Here is a 12,531-nt window from a genome sequence, read left to right as displayed (position 1 = left end):
AAATGGGCAGCAAAGAAAGAAGCCGACGAGAAGCATGTTGGACAGCATTTTGAGGGACAATGTAACCAAACTAGCATTTCCACCTGCTTTTATAAAGAACGCAATCTCAAAGGGAAGCAATATAATATCTTTAACAAATGGCACAAGTGACAAACAGTCAAGAACTGGACACGCTATTATCTTCTGCTTTTCCGCTTCTGACATATTAGCATTTATATTTAAAAGTTACATGTGTTATTTTTTATCAAATTTTTTACTCCCTGAAATGGGGAACGAAAATGCAAAACTTTCCAGAATATTCGAATAGCTGTTACAATATTATATTCCAAGTGGAAATAAGAAATCCATTTCCACGCTGCTCCGTGAGTAGTTCAAATTAACAGAATAGATCAGAAAATTTCGATAAGTATAACTCTATTTCCATCATCAACTGACTCTGACTATATACAAATAAGTGTGGCCTTACAGAGTACAACGCAATGGCGCGCATCACCGAGGGCCGCGTGCACCGCGGCGACGACCCGCTGCACCCGCGGCTGCAACAGCCACCAGCGCGCACCGAGCTCGGCCAAAATGCGTTTGATTATCGAGTCGTTGCGGAGTGGAACGCTTCACCACCTGCCGTGAAGGACTGTTCAGCGGCACAGTTTCCAGCATGTGAGTGCGATTTTTTAAAGTGTTACTCCTCTAGTATAGGCCAATACCGGCTTTGCCCTCCTTTTAACAAGATGTTTGCCAGCTATTCTGCCTTTTATCACATGTTTTTTTATAAATCTGACGACTTTAAATAACATGAATGTATTTTTTTGACCAAAGTGTGAGAATAAACAAATAAACATAAACAAAACCGTGGCCCCTCGCTCGAGAGCACCCCCAGTCACACAATTGGGGGGTGCAAACCCTCTCCTCGCAGCCCTGAAGCGAATTTCACGCGTCTTACGAGGAGCAACCCACTTTTAATTCCATTTTCCCCCTCGAACTCCCAACATTTTGCCCGTTGGACACATCTTGGCGTTTTCTGCGGGCCGCTTTTATCTCATCTTCATTTTCCTTTTTGGCAACGAGAATTTTGCGTGTATAGCTGTCGTAGATAGAAATGTGTTTGAGTCTTCTCTCTGTTCTGGTTGAAAATCAATAAAAAACGAGTCTTAACCGCCTTGCTTTTATTTTCACTCACATATGATAGGAAATTTAATCAAAATTGAATTTGAATCTGCTCCAATTCCCTAGGGAGACCGTTCTCAAGCATTGTTTGTTGGTGGAGAATTTAAAAATAATTAAAAATCACGAGATTTGAGGTCATATGATTGAGAAAATAATACAAATCAACAAATTAAAATTAATTACGGCCATAATCCACCCACGTAATTCCTCTAAGGGTTAAATAACAAATTATTGCATCCAAGAAATATATAGAAATAATTGTCAAAGATACATTTTTATAACTATTTTCATTTTAAGAAAAAAGGAAAGAAATTCATGTACTGACTGAACAGCTGAGATTTTGGCAACGAGAATTTTGTGTGTATATCTGTCGTGGTTAGAAAAAATGTGTTGAATCTTCTCTCCGTTCTGTTTGGATCAATAAAAACTATGAGTCTTAGTCGCCCTGATTTTTTTTCACGCACGCACATTGTAGGAAATTTAATCGAAAAAAATTGAATCTTCATTCTCAAGTGAATTTTGTGTCAGATATTATTCTGTTTGTCAGTGAAGGACTCAAGATAAACTAAAAATGACTTCAGAGTTTAGGTTATGATTGGGAAAAGCATACAATTCAACCCAAGGAACACAAATTTAATTATGCTAAAATTATTCACTGCCAAAAACCACCCTTTTATAAAAACTCTAAGGGGTAGATAACTAATCCAAAATCAGATTGAAAATAAAAACCAAATGCTGAACATAATTGGGCTTGAATTTATTTTGAAAACGCTTATTAATGGCATTCAAAAATTTGTTTTCTTTTATTTCACATATTTTGACATGTTTGAAAAATAGTGAAGAACGACTCAACAGTCTCTCATTTAGATGAAAAAATGAAATGGCAAAGAATTTCCAAAATATATTCTTGGGAGAAAAAAGAAATATTGATTTCAGTTTTTCTGCAGCCAAAACCCCTATAGTACGATAAATAACCCTTTCGGATAATTTCATAATTATCAAAGAGATCTCGACAATAAAGCGTGGAGATTTTAATATTAATTTATTTTTAGAAAAAGGGAAAGGTATTAAATGTGTCATGACTAAAAAGCTGAGATTACAATGCAGAGAAAATTTATTGTGCTGCCAAATAATATTTTCTGATCGGAAAAGCTTGATTTAAACGATATCCACAACAGGAATTTCACTAGTCAAATTCTGGCGGACAACAGCGAGGTTTCCGAGTTCCCAATAAGATACGTTGCAGGCGAAATTTAAAGAATAGCCTTGTACTTGGCCACCAATCGCTAGCAATGAATACCAAAAAGATGCGGAATCTGCATTATAGAAGACCTGTAAAACACTGCGTTTGATCATTGCAAAAAATTATATTTTTATCGCGCAAACCGGGCACAAGTCAGTAAATCCACTGGTATCCACGCACATATAGGAACTTGTTGCGGGGTTCGAGTTTGTAGCGGTAGCGCAGGCAGTTTTGTTCATCACAGGGACAGTCACCTTTCTCAGGACCGTCTGTAAATATTTACAAGGTGTAGAAGAAAAAATTGGAAACTGAAAAAATTAATACCGATGTTGCGTTGTAAAAAATTAGCTGAGCGTCAGGGATGGCGGTGGTCAGGTTGTTGAAGTCACTTTCCCGGAGCGGATATGTTGCTCCACCAAATTTCCTACATACTTTGAAATATGTAAACCGGCCAGCGACGATTGATCCGCTTTTGACAGGGGTTCGAGCCACGCCAAACTGGTCAGTCATTGTGAAATTATAGATGCTGTGAAGTTAAAATGTCAAGTCATTTCCACACAGTTGAATAATTTTGATTGCAAACTGCAATCAACCTCAATCATAAAATATATTGAATTTAAGGAACACTCATACCTGAAAACGGCTGCCGGGAAAGTGACTAGCACGAATTTGCTACTGACCACCATTCCAGGAAAAGTGAACTCATCAAGTGAGCCAGTAATAAAAAGATGAATCCGAACCTGCGTTTTAACATAGGCGATGAAATACAATTTATTTAACAAAACTGGTGCATTGTGTCGGCCATGATTGAGTTTTCGCCGTGTTCAAAATTTCAGAATCCAAATGGACATCAGCATAATTATATTTAAAGTTCACTACGCAGTTAATGTTTTCTAACACGAACGAAAAGCAAATTAATAATCGTTTTGCAAGCTTCTCAGGCCAAACAGCGTCATTTACGTCATATAAATTTGGAATTCATATTATTTTTGACAAAAAACTATAAACAGATAGAGAAAACAAATTTCAATGAGTTTGACGATCGCTGCGTGATGAACAAATTTTTATAGTTGTGTTTGCTAGTTTTTAAAGCTCTGATTTTTTTGTTTTTTTATCTTGTCACGACTCACGACCATTCTCAAAAGGGCCCAGATTAAAAAATCTCCTTACCACGTAGGGGAACTCAGTCGGACTTGCGTCCGTAACCTTTACTGCTTCATCCTGCCCACCAACCACTGCAATCGGAAATAAAAGGTAAATCAGAAAAGTGGCGTTTCGATTTGATGAAATCTAGACAGGAACAAATAAAATTTAGAGATTAAAAAACCTCTATAGAAGGTTTAATAATATCTTAAAATGTTTTCTCTTTGCAATAACAATTTAGTTAGTTTAGTTTTAGAAAAGAAACGAAATGCAAATAATCATACTTGAGGAAAAAGGGCAGCAAAGAAAGAAGCCGACGAGAAGCACGTTGGACAGCATTTTGAGGGACAATGTAACCAAACTAGCATTTCCACCTGCTTTTATAAAGAACGCAATCTCAAAGGGAAGCAATATAATAGCTTTAACAAATGGCACAAGTGACAAACAGTCAAGAACTGGACACGCTATTATCTTCTGCTTTTCCGCTTCTGACATATTAGCTTTTGAATTTGACGTTAAAATGTGTTTTTTTTTATCAAATTTATTACTCCCTGATATGGGGAAGGAAAATGCAAATCTTTCCAGAATATTCGAATAACTGTTACAATATAATATTCCAAGTGGAAATAAGAAAACCATTTCCACGCTGCTCCGTGAGTAGTTCAAATTAACAGAATAGATCCGAAAATTTCGATAAGTATAATTATATTTCCATCATCAACGGACTCTGACTATTTACAAATAAGTAAAACTGCGGCCCCTCGCTCGAGAGCACCCCCAGTCACACAATTGAGGGTGCAAACCCTCTCCTCGCAGCGCTGGAGCGAATTTCACGCGTCCTACGAGGAGCAACCTTCTTTTTATCCCATTTTCCCCGTGGAACTCCCAACATTTTGCCCGTTGGATTCATCTTGGCGTTTTCTGCGAGCCGCTTTTACCTCATTTTTTGACGCGCATTATCGGTTTCTTTTTTAGCAGCGAGAACTGTACGTGTTAGCTGCCGTAGTTAGAAATGTGTTTTCTCTCTGTTCTGTTTGGATAAAAAAACTGAGTCTTATATTGTTAGCTGCTCTGCTTTTATTTTCATTCACAAACGAGATGGGAAATTTAATCTAAAAATAAATTTATTCTTCTCTGGACCAAGGCAAACATCGGGAAGATGGCTAGAACCCAAAACAAAGCCCTCCACTTCATCTATGGTCGCCACGTCCCGCCGCCGCAAAACCAGAAAATGCTGTCCGTCCCAGCCCAGCTGATGTATAACGACCTGCTCCTCTTCAATAAGAGTCTCTGCGGCCTCACAGACTACAACGCAATGGCACGCATCAGCTTGGGCCGCGTGCACCGCGGCGACGACCCGCTGCATCCGCGGCTGCAACAGCCACCAGCGCGCACCGATCTCGGCCAGTGTGTGTTTGATTTTCGAGTTGTCGCTTTTTGGAATGCTGCACCACCCGCATTGAAAGACTGTACGGCGGCACAGTTTCCTTCCAAGTGTAAGGCGTATGTGAGTGCGTGTTTCTAGTGCAGCTTAATTCCCCTCCTTTCAAGGCCCATTCCGGCTCTGCCCTCCCGGGTAGAGTTTTAGCGAGATGTTTGCCAGGAATGGTGCCTTTTCTCACTATGTGCTTTTTTAAATTATATTGACAAACTGTTTTTTAACATGAATGTAAATTTTACGGTGAGAATAAACAATCAATCAATTTTTCAATTCTCTAGGGAGGCGATTCTCAAGCATTTCTTGTTGGTCCAGAAATCATAATAAATTAAACATATATGAGATTTTAGATTTGAGGTTATGATTGAGAAAAGAATACAAATCAACGCCAATTAATTAATTAAAATTGATTACGGCTCAAATCCACCCTCGAAATTCCTCTAAGGAGTAAATAACAAAATCCAACTTTCCAATAAATATATCAACTAGTATCTACGGTCCGTATTGGTCAAATCTGCCATGATCGGATTGATTTTTTGGAATATTAAAGGCAACATGACGTGGAGATTTTAATTTAAGAAAATTTGACAAAAGAAATCAGTTTCACGACTAAAATTCTGAGAGTACCAGGCGGAGAACATTTATTGTGTTATTGACAAATAAAATTTTCTGATCGGAAAAATCTAACTAAACGAAAATATCCACAACAGGAATTTCACTTGTCAAGTTCTGGAGGAAAAGAGCGATGTCCGTACATTTCCAATAAGATTGGTCGCAGCCGAAACCAAAAGGTAAGCCTTGTACCTGGCCACCAATCGCTAGCACTGGATTCCAACCAAATGAATGATCTGGACCATTTAAAAAGAAGACCTATAAAACATTCCGTTTGATCATTGCAAAAAATTATATTTTTATCGCGCAAACCTGGCACAAGTCAGTAAATCCACTGCTATCCACGCAAATATAGGTCATTGTTGCGGGGTCTGAGGCCGAAACGGTCGCGCAGTCGGTTTTGCTCATCACAGGGACAGTCACCTTCTTTAAGACAGGCTGTAAATATTTACAAAGGTGAATAACAACAAATAGCGAACACTCTGAAAATTCATACCGATGTTTCATAGAAAAAAATTAGCTGGGTGTCAGGGACGGCGGCCGTCAGGTTGTTAAAGTCACTTTCGCGGAGTGGATATGTTGCTCCTTGAAATTTGTTACATAAACTGGTCCTTGACGGTTGATCCGTTTTTTACAGGGGTTCGAACAACATCAAACTGGTCACTGATTGTGAAATTAAAACGTCTGTGAAGATTAAAATATGTCAAGTCATTTGCAAGCTGCAATCAACCTCAATGATTTATTGAAAATTTAAGAAACTCATTACTTGAATTGGCTTTCCGGTGTAAAGAGTAGCACAAACTGTCTGCTGACCACCAATCCAGGAAAAGTGATATCGGTAGTGAGGTCAGCGAGAAACATGTGAGACCTAACCTGCGTTTCAAAATAGGTGGTCAAAAACAATTCATGTTACCAACAAAGTGATGCAATATACGCCGGCCAGGATGAAACTTGCGCAACCCCGGCTGTCGCGTTCAAAATTTCAGAGGTCAATTGGGATGAGCATAAAATTTTTGGAAATCAGCATAAGGTGACTCAGTTTAAGGTTTTTCAACACGAACGAATAGCAAAATATTCGTTTTGCACGCTTCCCAAAAGTCACACAGACGAAATGTTAAAATTTAATTTGTAAAATTCATTAAATAAGAAATAAATAAACAGATAGACAATTAAGTATCAAAGCGAAACCCGAAATACTGAGATTGATAAAAAAAATGTGCTTACCACGTATGGGTACTCGGACGGACTTGCGTCCGTAACCACCACTGCTTGGCCCTGCTCAACAACCACTGCAATCGGAAACAATATTTGAATTAGAAAAGTGGCTGGTGTTCTGATTTAATGAAGTCTAGCCATTATAAGAAGTAATGTAAATGAGATTGTACAACTTCACGAGTTTTAACACGTACATGATTAATTTCTTAATTTTCCCTTGTAATATTAATAGCCAGTTTAGAAAATAAACATAAAAAATCATACTTAAGAAGAATGGGCAGCAGAGCAAGAAGCTGATGACAACCTTGTTGGACAGAATTTTGAGGGCCTCTTTGACCACAATAGCATTTCCTGCTTTTATAAACGCAGTCTCAAGGGGAGAAATTTTAATATCTTTTACAATCGGCAAAAGACACGAAATTAACATTCAAGAAGTAATTGCTTTTTTATCTTCAGCTTTTCCGCTTCTGATATGTTTACACAAGAATTTAAAGGTACTTATTGTGTTTTTTTACCATACTCTCATTACAAGCTTTACTTAAAAACTGAACTGAAATTTTTCAGAATATTAAAATGACTTTTAAGGAAATTATATTCAAAATAGAAAAAATACGCGCCGCTCCGTGATTAACAGATACAAAAATATCGATTTAAATGATAACTCACTATCCAAATAAGTATGTTTCCGATGAAATGGTCTGCACAGAACCGACGCTAGAATTCCTGACTCATCTTCAAAAAAAGCTATTTTGATGTGAAAGCTCCTCCATGTCAATAACTGATTTGATTTAAATTCCATTTTTATTTTGAACACCGTATAACTCTTATCTCTTCAAAATTATATTACGACCTTGCGGATAATATCGAGGAACCCATATTATGGAAAAACGTCTTTTGATTTCCCTCATCTTTTAACTGTCGTCTAATTAAGGTAGCGGCACAAGACTGTAATACAAATAATTCACGATCACAAATATTGCACATTAAATAATAAATATTTCACAATAATTTATCACAATGAATGACTTACCCTGAATGCTGGTCTGTTGTAATTATTATATTGCTGCTTCAAATATTTTTCCTCGCACGGAATTTCCTATTTGGAGTGAGAGGTTGACATGACCATCGTCCTGCGAGGTGGAAGGGTCAGTGCAGGTAACGCGCTTATCGCATAGCAGTTACACTGCCCTCTACCGATTTGGGAGAATATGAGTTTGACTTGCGCCAGTAAGTGCGGCGGCCATAACCTCATTTCGGCACCGGACACCGGATACTTTTCTACTATATGTAACGAGTAACAGTCAACTATATTTTTTACATCATATTAACTGACTCTGAATGTCTGAATACATAAAAGTAAAAACGTGGCCACTCGCTCTAGCTTGAGCACGCCCGCTCACTCAGTTGGGGGGTGCACACCCTCTCCTCGCAGCCCTGGAGAGAATTTCGCGCGTCCTTCAAGGACGAGCAACCACTTTTAATTCTATTTTCCTCTCCAATCTCCATCTCTTTACATTTTGCCCTTTTGACACATCTTGGCTTTTTCTGCCGGCCGCTTTTATCTCATCTTTGTTTTACTTTTTGGCAACGAGAATTACGCGTGTAGCTGTCGGAGTTAGAAATGTGCTGAGTCTTCTCTCTGTTCTGTTTTTATCAATAAAAACTATGAGTCTTGGTCGCCCTGATTTTTTTTCACGCACGCACATTGTAGGAAATTTAATCGAAAAAAATTGAATCTTCATTCTCAAGTGAATTTTGTGTCAGATATTATTCTGTTTGTCAGTGAAGGACTCAAGATAAACTAAAAATGACTTCAGAGTTTAGGTTATGATTGGGAAAAGCATACAATTCAACCCAAGGAACACAAATTTAACTATGCTAAAATTATTAATTACTAAAAAGCTGAGATTACAATGCAGAGAAAATTTATTGTACTGCCAAATAATATTTTCTGATCGGAAAAGCTTGATCTAAACGATATCCACAACAGGAATTTCACTAGTCAAATTCTGGCGGATAACAGCGAGGTTTCCGAATTCCCAATAAGATACGGTGCAGGCGAAATTTAAAGAATAGCCTTGTACTTGGCCACCAATCGCTAGCAATGAATACCAAAAAGATGCGGAATCTGCATTATAGAAGACCTGTAAAACATTGCGTTTGATCATTGCCAAAAATTATATTTTTATCGCGCAAACCGGGCACAAGTCAGTAAATCCACTGCTATCCACGCACATATCGGTCATTGTTGCGGAGCTCGAGTTTGTAGCGGTAGCGCAGGCAGTTTTGTTCATCACAGGGACAGTCACCTTTCTCAGGACCGTCTTTAAATATTTACAAGGTGTATAAGAAAAATCGGAAACTGAAAAATGTATACCGATGTTGCATTGTAAAAAATTATCTGAGCGTCAGGGATGGCGGTGGTCAGGTTGTTAAAGTCACTTTCACGGAGCGGATACTTTGCTCCACGAAATTTGTTACATACTTTGAAATATGTAAACCGGCCAGAGACGATTGATCCGTTTTTGACAGGGGTTCGAGCCACGCCAAACTGGTCAGTGATTGTGAAATTATAGGAGCTGAGAAGTTAAAATGTCAAGTCATTTCCACACAGTTGAATAATTTTAGTTTCAAAGTAATCTTTATTATGGTTCTGCAGGGCTATTTTGCCCCATACATTGCCATATCCAGACAAAATAATATCAGTTTGAACATAATTGTAAAGTAATTTTAATTGCAAACTGCAATCAACTTCAATGATAAAAATATATTGTATTTAAGGAACTCATACCTGACAATGGCTGACGCGAAAGTGAGTAGCACGAATTTACTACTGACCACCATTCCAGGATAAGTGATATCAAACGGGAAGCCAGGTTGAAAAAGGTGAAACCTGACCTGCGTTTTAACAGAGGTGGTAAAAAACAATTGATGCGATATGCCGGCTACGATTAAACTTTCGCAATCGTGGCTACCACGTTCAAAATTTCAGAAGTTAACCAGCCCGTTGGCTCGCATTGTTAAGGCACTCTCAGGAGTGTCAAAGCAATGAGAGGTATTTGAGCAGTTCGGAGATCTAATACTGGCTACCCAATGTCAGAGATGGCAAAAAGTGGTTGGTTTAGTGACTCGAATTGCTCAAATTGTTCAACGGGCTGGGAGGCGACTCGCTACTTGCTGCTTTGCACCTTTCCAGCATGCGTGATTTGGCTTCACGGGACGAATGTCTAGCGTTTAAAAAAAATTCCTCGGTGCGGAGACAAGTTTAGTGGCCCTTGAGTGGGCTGGGTCCCTGAAATGTGCGGCCTGGTGCGCCCATAATATCCGTTTGCGGTGTTATTCGCACTCGGAATTCAGCATTCGTGCTAGTGCAGTGCGCGCCCTTCCCGCTCCGAGGACAGGGATAAAAAGAGCAAAAAAAATTGTATGAGAAAGACGTTTTTGGAAATGAGCAAATGTATTTTAATTAAGGTGACTTCAGTTTAAGGATTTGCCAGGTCACAAATGTTTAAATTTAATTTTTTGTAATTAACTAAATAAGAAAGCAACAACCAGGAAAAAAACATTAAGTATCAAAAAGGTAAACGATCGTTTTGTGAGGCTGTGAGCAAATCAAAAGTGGAACATATTTTCATAGACATAGGTCGCTAAAATGCATGCTGTGTCGAAATGAATTCTTGAATCGTGTTTGAAAAGATCTAATTCAAAAGCATATTATTTTTTAATGTTAATATTAATGAAATAGAAATTAAAATACATGATCAAAATTGGAAAAGATGCCAAACGCGAAACAAACGTTGCAAAATGTAAAAATAATAGAAAGTATTCATCAAAAATAAAAAATGAAACTGAAAATTTCTGAAAAATTATTGATGGTTGGGAAAGCTGTATAATTTCTCCTGTTTATTTCGACAAGTATATAGGACTCAATCATAATTCGAATCGAAAAATTGAAGCGAAAAATACATTACCATTTTAATGAAAACGTTTTTTTGGAAATTCATCCATTTCTGATATTTAATATAATTGTTACTCATCTAGATCATATATAATTTTATGATTTCACATTTTTGTGATTGTTATATACATATTTAAACTAACAATTTGATCAATTCTCTAAAATTCAAATTAATTGCGCGAATCAATCCACTTTAAGCTTTAGATTGCTAAACATTCACCCTGTTTTTGTGCTATTTTATCCCGTTACGATGAATGCCGAAAGAACTGAGATTAAAAAACGTGCTTACCGCGTATGGGTACTCGGACGGATCTGCGTCCGTAACCACTACTGCTTGACCCTGCTCTACAACCGCAACTGCAATCGGAAACAAAATGCATATAAGTAAATTTGAAAAGTGGCCGGTGTTCTGATTTGATAAAGTCTAGCCATATAAACTAATAAAAATGATATTTTCTTAAATTTCCCTTGCAATAATAAAAAAAAACGAAACGAAATGCGAAAAACCATACTGAATAAAAATGGGCAGCAAAGCAAGAAGCTGATGGCAACCATTCTGAACAGCATCTTGACGGACAATATAACCAAATTAGCATTTCCACCTGCTTTTATACAAAACGCAGTCTCGTGGGGGAAATATTATAATATTTCATTACAATCTGCAAGTCACGGACTGTCAAGAAGCACTCCGACCTCTACTATCTATTTTTTTTCATTTTCTGCTTATCCGCTTTTGATAATATATTTATTTTTAAATTTAATGGGTTTTATTATCATTTCTCCTTCATGTGCTGTAAAGCTGAAGTGTGGAAGAAAAAAAGAAAAATTTACAGAGCATCAAAATGACTTTTAGAAAATGATAATAAAAATATAAATGAAGTCTGATTTGTGCTGTTGCGTACATCGCCATCAAAAAATAAAAGGCAAATTTTCTTCCCAGTCGCCTTCTCCATCGCAGCAGCGCGGAAATTTTTAAACTTAATCAGTGCTCGCTTGTCGTTTAAAGAAAAATAAAGGGCCAATTCATACATATAACACGCGGTGGTTGGTCACTTGTCAGTGCAGGTCAGAGTGTGTACAACAATGAAACTAAGTTAACTATTTCCGTGCTGCTCCACGTGTGGCTCAAGTTAACAGAAGAACAAAAAAAATTTCGATCAGTAAACCATTATTAATGACGCCGAATAAGTATAATGTTTCCGCTGACATGGACAACACAGATGAACCGGCGTTTTCATTACTAGAACGTTTAAAATTTTTTTGGGAAAAATCAAAATACCCAAAATTAAGTTAATTTATTCAAGAATCATCTCAGAAAAAAATGTTTCTTTTATTTTAATAATTTAAATGATTTTCAGAGGCAAACTCGGACCCTTATGGCTATCAGAGACTGCGTATAATATAAATAAATTTTTTATTGATTTTCAAGGACAGATTCCTTGGTTACCATGTGCGAAAATTTCTAATTTTTCTGATAATGGAAACGTAATTAAAATGATAATTGAGTTGCGCGCCAGCCACCTTCTGTAATGCAACCAGAAGCGACGGCGTGAAACGCCCCCCTCTGTTGGCCAGCAGCTCTGGGCGCTGACCAATCAGATTGTTTTTGCCAATTTTCTCCGAAATTTACATTGCTGCACTATGTTTTCTCACATGATTTGGAATCCTCTCATCGAGATCTATCGGACAGCCAGAGTCTTTTTTTGGGGAAATGCGGAATTTCAGAGAAAATCGTGATTACACAATTCCGTTGAAAAT

General features: G+C 37.6%; 1 protein-coding gene across 2 annotated transcripts; it reads right to left on the bottom strand.

Annotated features, from left to right (window-relative positions):
* Nucleotides 1-5,612: 5,612 nt before the first annotated feature.
* LOC135946050 (uncharacterized) lies at nt 5,613-11,336 on the bottom strand. Of its 2 annotated transcripts, none has more exons than XM_065494082.1 (6): nt 11,286-11,336; nt 11,063-11,130; nt 9,607-9,713; nt 9,193-9,394; nt 9,014-9,139; nt 5,613-5,858 (listed from the first exon to the last, which is right to left on the bottom strand). In XM_065494082.1, the coding sequence occupies exons 1-6, from the start codon at nt 11,326-11,328 to the stop codon at nt 5,676-5,678; spliced, it is 729 nt and encodes a 242-aa protein (XP_065350154.1). In that variant the 5' UTR covers nt 11,329-11,336; the 3' UTR covers nt 5,613-5,675. The 2 variants fall into 2 exon arrangements, with proteins under 2 accessions (XP_065350154.1, XP_065350155.1); XM_065494083.1 differs by lacking the exon at nt 5,613-5,858 and adding an exon at nt 8,725-8,959.
* Between the last annotated feature and the right edge of the window lie 1,195 nt (nt 11,337-12,531).

The sequence above is a fragment of the Cloeon dipterum genome, chromosome X, assembly GCF_949628265.1.
Source record: "Cloeon dipterum chromosome X, ieCloDipt1.1, whole genome shotgun sequence".
Lineage (NCBI taxonomy): Eukaryota > Metazoa > Arthropoda > Insecta > Ephemeroptera > Baetidae > Cloeon > Cloeon dipterum.
Note: the sequence above shows the minus strand (reverse complement) of the source record. Positions and strands in the feature narration are given on the sequence as shown.